Consider the following 10,165-nt stretch of genomic DNA (forward strand, 5'->3'; position numbering starts at 1 on the left):
CGCCTCTGGACTCCACTCCTCTGGCTGCACCTCGTTGCTCTGTCCCACCGGCTCCGTTGGGCTCCTTCCTCCCGCCAGCTCCACCTTGGTCCTCGGTCACTCTGGCTACGCCACGGATCTCTGCCTTGGTCGCCAAAGCCCTCGGCTCCACCCTGGCCCCCCGGATCCTCGGCATCCCCCTGGCTCGTTGGTTCTCCGTCTCCACCTCGGGCTCCTCCACCACCTGCTCTGCCGCCGTTGGTCGGCCCCCTGGAGTCGGTGGACACTCCTCCCTCCGTCGGCTCCACCGTGGGTCACTATTATGGCTGTGGCCTGGGTCCCACCTGGCTCCTCCTCCTGCTCCGGTTCCCTCCTGTCGTCTCCCTGGCTCCTCCCTCCATCGTCACCTGCCTGGACTCTGTTAGCTGTCCTCCTCCTGGAAGTCCGTCCTCTGCCAGAACCTCCACCTGTCGGGTCTGCCTGCCAGCCCTTTGCCTTCCCCTGTCACCATCTGCTTTGTCCTCCTCCTAGTCCCCCTCCTCCCTCTGTTTCTACGGTGCGAGGACTCACCTTCCGGGAGGGGGGAGTAATGTAACGCCCCTGTGGACTGTTCATTGTGGTTTCTTCCCCTTTTGTTGGTTTAGCCCGTACTAATTATTAGTTAATCACCTCATTGTGCTCACCTGTCTGCCCCTCGTTATCTGCCCTATACTCGTCGTCCTACCTGCCTCCACACACCATGACAGATGGTAGGTTTAGGTGGTGATACTGTATAAAAATCATTAATATAATGTAAATATGAATATAAAAGTTTCTAAATATAATGTAGAAACTTACATTTTTCTGTGAAACTGCGTTGCGGCAATTTGTTTTGTGAAAAAGTTATAAAAAATTAATGTGAATTTAATTGAATTGTGACTATGGAAAGCCTTCATAAAACATGACGATGACATGTCTGGACATGTCAGGGGATCATGACCCTTATCTTTAACCCTTTTTCAAATCGAGCCGATCTCAGATGCCTGTTTGTGTGACATCACAAAAACAGGCAACTCCCTTGATAGTTTGATTGACAGTAATGTTTCAGCACAGACTGGACTGGCGTCTTACCTTAGACCTGCCCTGAGTGAGCTGTCATCAGTCCGCCATTGTTTGACCACTGGAGCAGATGTAGACAAGAATGACTCCTAAGCGATTGAGGTGTTCTGTTGTTGGATGTAATAATGAATATAGCAGTCGTCATTTACTCCTGACATCTGAGCCACTGAAGACGCAGTGGATTATCTTTGTTTCTGAAGGGAATGCGTCCCCGATCTACATAAATGCATCTATGTTCGTGCGAATCATTCGTGATCCAGCCTCATCTACAGAAGGTTTTTTTAACGAATCTTTGCAAATCGCCTTTCCTAATAATGTGCTAATTAGCAAGTTTCACGATGAATGCGGCTAAAGTAAACAGTCTCTCTGAGAGCGGCTCAGCAGAGCTCATTAACATTTAAAGGAAAATACTACAAAACTGCGTGCTCTGAAAAGAGCTGTTTGACAGGGTAAAGAAGGTGTTTTTTACACTACCATTGAAAAATTTTAACCAAACTATGTTACAGACTTTTCATTAAGACCCTAAAGAATCATATCAACTTGTGGAAAATGGGCATCATATGACCCCTTTAAACAGTCAACAAATTATATGTGCGAGCACAAACACACATTGTGATATGATCTCACAATCTGTTAAAATTGTTTATTTATTCTGTTATTGACCATCACCACATCCTTCTTTTCTCACATCGCCCATACAGAGAGAGAGAGCATAACAGGCAGCAACCGGACACCTGAGCATGCAGACCCCAGATGAGTAAACCCCACGGATGTGGGAACGGACCATAAAATCTTCAAAAACATTCCTCAGGACTTAATTTATCTCCTGTTATCGTCGGACACTTACAAACATTTGTACAAACAACATATTTCCTCTCCGGAACTCAAAGGTTGACGTCAGAATTTCACGCATGCCAATTTTCACATCTGGATGTCATTATGAGGTCAGGGGTCAAACAACGTGGGTGGGCCGCGTGGGGGAGGGAAAAGGTCAAAATGTCAAAGCCATTAATCATTTTGTCATATTCCGTAGGGTACTTACTACTAGGGTTAGTGGAATAAACTAACATGCACTTGCAAAGTCAAATTAAGCGTTAGCGTCAATTCTGGCAGGTCACGTGAGTCAAGCTTGCATCAGCTGATTCTCAGCTGATCACATCTACCTATAGGAATACGACACCTATCGCGGCATTCCTATATAAGCTCTATTCAGTATTATTCAGCAGCTTTTCAGCTTGCTCCGGAGCAAATTAAGCATCGCTGCTTGCAAATCAACTTTTGCAGCGTGTTTCAGAACATCTGAAATCCACATCTAAGATAAGTGAATGCTGTTTTAATCCATATCGCTGTGGATATATCCTGGTCTGCTAATTGAAAAAAGCATATTTGGAGCAACATTTACGCATCTGTGTTCATACAGCTGGAGCAACACATAGTCTAGAGCATGTAATCGCTCTGAGGACACGCCGATAGTTAAGGCCATGAGAACAAGTTTAAATGAAACAAGCATTCTCGTGTATGCGTTTCAACTGGGGTTCGCTGTATTCAGCGGTATAATCTCTCTGTTACGGTTGTTTATTTCTAAGGTTGATGTTTTCATTAGCTGTGTGAGTGTGCGGTTGATTTCAGCTGCGTCAGAAGCACGCGTTTATCGCTCCTAATGGCTTCTATATATATAAGAATGTAATATTAATGACAGTCATTCGAAGTATTTTCACAGGGTGTATGCTTCCCCTGCTGGACTGCCACTCAATACTTATTAGAGATTCATCATTTCTGATCTGCTTGAATATGTGCTCACGCTGAGTAATGTGAGCATATGAGCATGAGAAATTAGGGTGATATGACGTGTTGATTAAACATGATCAACTGGCTGAGATCAAGCTATGTTCATTTAAAAAAAAACAAAAAAACAATCACTTCGGTGGTGATTGGAAGGTTACGACTGAGCGCTCAAATGGACACAAGGGATTAAAATATAGTCCTATTATTCTAAGCAAGTACAAGCAGCGCTTTAAAAAAAATAAAAAATAAAATACACGTATCTACAGTCATTTTCCTCTGGTTCCTCACTTGCTGAGCTTGGGGTGATGCTTCCCCCATAAATATATTATTAAGCAACATTTCCTGCTCCAAAGTAATACTATGTATTGTTCATTTATATAATAAGTATAATAGTGAAGAGATTCACAATTAAGGGGGGAATTATTGGTTCATTGGAGACTCCCAGATGTTTGATTGCACATGCTGAGAGATGGCCTAAAAGAGCATTGCAGTATTTGCGATGCCTTTACAATTCAGCTGGTCATCAAACATATCTGTTGTGATTGTTTTGGAGTCTAGCTGTTTTATAGAACATTTGATTATTAAAATGAATGTAATTTCTTTCCTCAGGCAGAAATCCCTGATGTTAAGGATGTTTCAGTAATTCGTCGAACAGAGACTGAATTAACATTTGAATGGAAAGTTGAAAACAGCAATTACAGTTATATACTGGCAACAAATGGCATTGAAGTCTTTCCAATCAGTGCATCAGAAACTGATTATTTAAATCATACAGTCTCGTCTCTGTCTCCTGGGACTAACTACTCGTTCACACTCTACACTGTGTTTGAGAATTATACAAGCAAAGGATTGAACTTTTCTGATGTAACTGGTAAGTGAGTCTTTGAGGTTTAACCATATATCATTTTTTTTTCTCTAAAGAAAGCTGTAGTACTTGTGCCAAATTTAATTTGTGGCTCAGTAATATCAAAATAGTTAAAGTCTGTTTACACTTTACTGAAAGGCGCCATTGTTACAGTGTAATTATACATTTAAATATTAAGTGATATTAATTAACAATATGTATTTACTATAAGGTTAGTGTAAGGACTAGGGTTTGATTTAGGGTTACTTGCATATAATTATGCATAATTTATAGTGCTGTCAAACAATTAATCGTGATTAATCGCATCCAAAATAAACGTTTTTGTTTACATAATATGTGTGTGTACTGTGTATATTTATTATGTATATATAAATACACACAAGTTACATATAGTGAAAGGATGATAGGAGAGTGTTTTGATTATAAGCCTGCATCACAGTATACAATTTCAAAGACAAAATACACGATGACAATAATATACCCAATGACCTGAAGGATCATGTGTGTTCATTCAAAGAAAGGTTTTCCTATTAATTAATTAGCAAAGAAAAGTCCTTCCCTTGTGGATTTTCCTTATGGGCAAGGAAGCGATTTTCTTCACCTAAATTCCAGGAGGTCGTAAATGTATCGGGTGTCAGCATTGCTATGGAACCAGGGGCCTGTTCAGCTTCCTGGGGTGTTACAGAGTATTTTTTAAATCTAGCTAACAAAATATATATTGTGTGTTTGAGTGGTCCAGACGCTACATATAACTATATTTAATATATAAACATTTTTCTTAAATATATACATGCATCTACAGTATATACGTAATCAATATACACAGCACACATATATTATGCTGTTATCACATATATTATGTAAAAAAATACTTTTATTTTGGATGTGATTAATAGCGATTAATCATTTGACAGCACAAATAATTTACTGTTGTTACTTTGGTAAATAAATGTAACGTGTAACAATGATGCAGTAACATGTTACCTAAAGTCCTGTACCACTTATGTCAAGATTAAGACCCCAAGAGTAAGACTCCAACTCAGTTTGAAATCGGCATTCATATGTTCTTATGTTTTCTGCAGCCCTTGACTGTGCATCCTTTAACTGGAAAGTTACCAACTCATCAATAGAGGCTGAAGTGAATGGTTGCACATATGTGAAAGCTCAAAACAGCACTGGAAGTGATAAAAATTACCCTTTAAATGACAACAGGGTGAATCTGCAAGACCTGTATCCTGGAGGAAGCTACACTGTTTCACTGTTTTATGACTTGGAGTCAGAGCGGCTGCTACAATGCTCACACCGCCTGACATTAGGTGAGTTTATATGCTCTTTTTGGATTGTGCCACCGATCAGCTGATATTCAATTACATTTTTGTCCTTCTTTTTCCCTCTCAAACTAGTTCCAAATAGTGTATCTCATCTCCGCTGTGAATATCATTCTGGAGGGTATGGTCTGGCTGTAATTTGGGATCCTCCATATGGAGTTGTGGATGTGGTGCAGGTGGATGTTGATAGACAAAGTTTCAACAAATCACATAGTTCAGAAAAAACAATAAGACAGGAGATCAATGGCCTGCAAGCTGCCCAGTGGTACAAAGTGACAGCATCATCATTTTCTGGAGCCGTGAGGAGTCAAACAGTATCAGTCAACTGCCAAACAAATCCAGCAGGTAAAATAATGTCTACATATGTGTAATTAAAGATAGTGTCTTAAAACGTCAGAAATATTCCAAGTTAAATACAAATTAAAGTAATAATTAATCTTAAAAATGAAAGTTCTGTCATTATTACTCAACTTCATGTTGTTTCAAACCCGTATGAATCTTGCTTCTCTCATGAGCTCTCATGGATCTACCAAGGAGAGCAAGGATGGATATCAAGATGGCCTGTTCCACACACAACTGCTATCATGTGACTTCAGAAGACTTGTAATATAGCAAGTTATTTGGACATACAGCAAGTCATATGGACCTTTTTTCAGTGAAATATAGTTTTTCCTCCCATCTCATATTATTTAGTTTTTGCTGCTTAATATTTTTGTGGAAACCTTAATACTTTTTTCCAGGATTCTTTTTTTTAAAGAAAGGTCAAAGAATAGCATTTATTTAAAATAGAAATCTTTTGTAACTTTATTCAAGTCTTTATTATCTTATTGTGATCAATTTATTTGATCAATTTAATGTATCCCTGCTCAATAAACGTTTGAATTTCAGTTTTTTCTTGCTTACTGTACCACAGACTTTTATATGGTAGTATATCGTGGTTTCCACAATACATTAATTAGAAAAAAATGTCTCAAGGTTACGTATGTAACCATGGTTCCCCAAAGAGGACGAGACGCTGTGTTGAACTCTTTGGGAAACGCCCTGGCGAGACCACGTTCTGAAGCATGTGTGAAATCAGTCCAATAGCGAAGCAAGATGTCATGAGTGGGGTGACGTGAGCAACCAGGAAGCATAAAGGCGCATTCGGCAAGCGCACATGTTAGTTTCTGCGGAAGCGAGCACCTGCAGGGATGCAGGGAGTATGGCAGGGAGACGCAGCGTCTCGTTCCTTTCAGGGAACCATGGTTACATAAGTAGCCTCGAGACGTTCCCCTTCAGGAACTCGAACTGTGCCGAACGCTTTGGGAACGAGAATACCCACTGCGCCATGCGAGCAAGTCTCTGTCTGATGTGTATCTGGCGAGCACATCAAGACGAGAGAACTTGGGACCCTGGGGTAGATGTCAAGTTCAGACTGTAGAAACGGATGAATGTGTGCGGAGAGGACCAGCCTGCCGCAGCACAAACATCTTGAAGGGCCACGCCCTCTGATAAGGCCTTGGAGGCCACCATACCCTTGTCGAGTGCGCTCTGACCCCTATAGGAGACTGGAGGCCAGAGGAATCATAGGCCAGTGTGATGGTCTCAACCACCCACCGACTCATAGTTTGCTTGGTCACTGGAACCCCCTTCTTAGGTGGACCAAAGCAAACAAACAACAGATCTGCCTTACTCCACTGGGTAGCTCTGTGAACGTAAGAGTCCAGTGCTCGCACTGGACAGAGCAGATTGAGTCTTTCCTGACCTGCTTCCTGGAAATTAAGAGGACAAAAGACTTGCAGTACAATGGGACCCGGCGAGTAAGTGGGCACTTTAGGGACATACCCGGGTCTAAAGGAACGCCCTAGCCATGCTCAGGGCAAACTCCAGGCACGATACGGTGAGTGCCTGGAGGTCCCTATCCTCTTCAACGAGGATATAACGAGCAGGAAGATTGTCTTAAGTGTGAGGAGCTTGTCCGAGATATCTTCAATGGGTTCAAAGGGAGCTTTGCACAGAGCCTCCAGAACCACTGCCAGGCACCTTGGTGCGCTGTACTGGCCTTAGCCTCCGGGTGCCACGGAGCAAGCGTGTAACTAGCGTCAGTCTTCCCACTGACTGACCACCCTGAAGTGCGTGGTAAGCAGCTATGGCCCCCACGTAAACCTTCAGAGTGGAAAGAGATAACCTTGCGGAGAATCGCTCCTGCAGAAACTCCAGAACTGAACCAACTGGGCAGTTGACTGGGTCTTGCAGTCGTTGTCCGCACCAAGAAGTGAAAAGTCTCCACTTCAAGGCGTACAGTTTCTTCGTGGCGGTAGCTCTGGCCTGGAGTATGGTCTCAACAACCTCAGTTGAGAGACCGGATGCTATGAGCTGTGCCCCCTCAGGGACCACGCTCATAACTTCTATAACTCTGGGTGGGGGTGAAGGATGGTGCCCCCCGCCTGAGAGAGGAGGTCCCTCCTGATGGGAATCTCCAGCGGAGAGCCGTCGAGGAGGGACACAAGGTCCGAGAACCTTACTCGGGCTGGCCAGAATGGGGCTACTAGCAGAAGACGGACCCCATCCCAACGTACTCTCTCCAGAACTCCCGGGAGCAGAGCGATCGGGGGATATGCGTACAGACGATGCCTCAGCCATGTCTGTACCATGGTACCGCTTGAGCTGGATGCGTGAGGGAGAACCAGAGCGGACAGTGTGTCGTTTCCTGCCATGCAAATATATCCACTTCCACCTGGCCGAACTCCCTCCAAAGGTGCTCCACCACCTCTGCTAGGAGCCTCCATTCCCCGGGCCTCAGCTCCTGTCTCGACAGGATGTCTGCTCCCTGATTGAGATGCCCAGGGATGTAGACTGCTCTTAATTAGAGGAGCTTTCCCTGAGCCCACAGGAGGACCTGGTGTGCCAGCCTGTACAGGGGGCGCGAGCGCGGACCCCCCTGCCAATTGATGTAGGACAGGGGTTCTCAACCGGGGGGAGGGGTTGTGGCCCACTAGGGGGCCTCAGTGATCCTCCAGGGGGGCCGCGAGATGGATTAAAATTAATTTAAATATTATCCTATAATTGTTTAATTTAATTATTAATGTGTTAAATTAAAATGATCAAAGCACGGCCTCTCTCATGTTCTTGATTGATTGCTTCAAACTCTGCACAGCAAGCCTCATCGCATTGTTAAATACAGACTGAATGGCGGCTCAAAACTTCCAACTGCTGCATGCAAACTACATCTCAAAAGGTAAAAATGATTAGAGTAATAATAACGAACTTGCGCGTGTCTAATGTATGACATTCCTGTGTATCAGAGTCGTACATTAGGCACGCATTATTGATTCACAAACTATGCACACTCTCGGGGCTCTGATCCCTATCGTATTTTTGCGTGAAATTTCAATGTGTTTGCATAGTTGTCCAAATTAATATCCTGAGTGTTTTATAATGGATGCTCACCCATAGAGGAGGATCTTGTGAGGCTCAGTGGTGTTTTTGCACATATGAGCATCAGACGCGCTCTGACGGAGGAACTGTTCACTGATCCCGTCTTCATTGAACTGCCTTCAGATCGATGTGTTTCAACAGATTTAGAATGTATATTGCTGTATTTTTCATTTGTATGTTTATTTTTTTAATGGATGCAAACAGTAGATATTCAGTCAGTCCAGTTCAAAGGGACAGGTTTAGTGAGTGATCTTTTGGCATCTCCCTGTTGTCCTGTTTGGTATGGCAGGTTCACTTATTTAAGAAAAAGTATTCTGAAGTTGTAAAGCATGTAAATAATTCAGGAGATTTAAATCTCTCTCTCTCTCTCTCTCTATATATATATAGAGCGAGAGAGAGAGAGAGAGCAGAGGGTTTTTTAGTTATAAAGTATAGCTTTTATTAAAATTTTGTCTGAATTTTGAGTTTTTTTTAAATAATGCAGTAGAAGAATAATAAGGCAAAACAAATGTTTTGGTTAATAAAAAAATGGTTAAAAATAAACACTTTTCTTTTTGCTGTGGAAGTACAGTATAAGAGGAAATGTCAGGCATAGGGGGGCCTTGCAAAATTGACCGGAGAAAGAGTGGGGCCCCTGAGTAAAAAAGGTTGAGAATCCCTAATGTAGGAGACCACCGATGTGTTGTCTGTGCGAACAAGCACCTAATGTCCCCTTAGGTCTGGAAGGAAGTGTTTTAGAGCTTGAAACACGGCCAACATCTCCAGGCAGTTGATGTCCCCCGTGAGATGATGGCCTTCCCACAGACCTCGAGCAGAGCAGCCACTCATGACCGCTCCCCAACCCGTGAGGGAGGTGTCCGTTGTTAGTGTTACACGAAGACAAGAAGCCCCCAGCGACGGGCCTTGATACAGGAACCAAGGTTTCTTCCACATTTCTAAGGCACGTAAGCATTGCAGCGTGACCTTGATTGTGTGAAGCGGGTTCCCCCTTGGCCCTGAGCCACCACTGCAAGGGTCTCATGTACAGCAGGCCAAAAGTTTTCACGTTGGACGCAGCTGCCATCAGACCCAACAGTCTCTGAAACTGTTTGACAGTGAGTAACTGGCCTTCTCTCACTCCCCTCACAGCTGTGAGAATCACTTTGATATGAGCAGGAGACAACTGTGCCTGCATCGTTGTTGAATCCCACACCACACCCAAATAAGTGGTTCTCTGTAGTACACATTTCTTGGCGTTTAGCCATAACCCCAGCTCTTTCATATGGGCGAGGATGTCATCTCGATGCCGAGCCGCCATCTGCTCTGACTGAGCTAATATCAACCAATCGTCGATGTAATTCAGTATGTGGATGCCCTGGAGTCGCAACAGAGCCAGGGCAGCATGCACACACTTCGTGAGAGTGCGGGGTGAGAGTGACAGGTCAAATGGAAGAACCCGATACTGGTATGCTTCGCTCCCGAAAGCAAACCTCAGGAACTTCCTGTGTTGAGGAAGGATGGATGCATCCTTGAGATCTATCGTGACAAACCAGTCCTCGGACTTGATTTGGGACACAATCTGTTTGATAGTAAGCATCTTGAACCGAAATCGTTTGATAGCGAGGTTCAGTAGACACAGATCTATGATCGGACGCAACCCCCCATCCTTCTTTGGAACCATGAAGTAACGGCTGTAGAACCCTGATTCTCTCTC

The 10,165-nt window shown here is 43.6% G+C and overlaps 1 protein-coding gene across 1 annotated transcript in view; it reads left to right on the forward strand.

Annotated features, from left to right (window-relative positions):
• LOC107550011 (receptor-type tyrosine-protein phosphatase H-like) overlaps positions 1–10,165 on the forward strand; it is a 23,973-nt gene that overhangs the window by 5,232 nt on the left and 8,576 nt on the right. Inside the window, exons 2-4 of the mRNA XM_016231222.1 lie at positions 3,472–3,733; positions 4,810–5,043; positions 5,131–5,400. Of these exons, the coding sequence (XP_016086708.1) occupies positions 3,472–3,733; positions 4,810–5,043; positions 5,131–5,400 (766 nt within the window). The remainder of the gene's footprint in view (positions 1–3,471; positions 3,734–4,809; positions 5,044–5,130; positions 5,401–10,165) is intronic.

This window comes from Sinocyclocheilus grahami, unplaced genomic scaffold, assembly GCF_001515645.1.
Source record: "Sinocyclocheilus grahami isolate Dianchi unplaced genomic scaffold, SAMN03320097.WGS_v1.1 scaffold385.1, whole genome shotgun sequence".
NCBI lineage: Eukaryota > Metazoa > Chordata > Actinopteri > Cypriniformes > Cyprinidae > Sinocyclocheilus > Sinocyclocheilus grahami.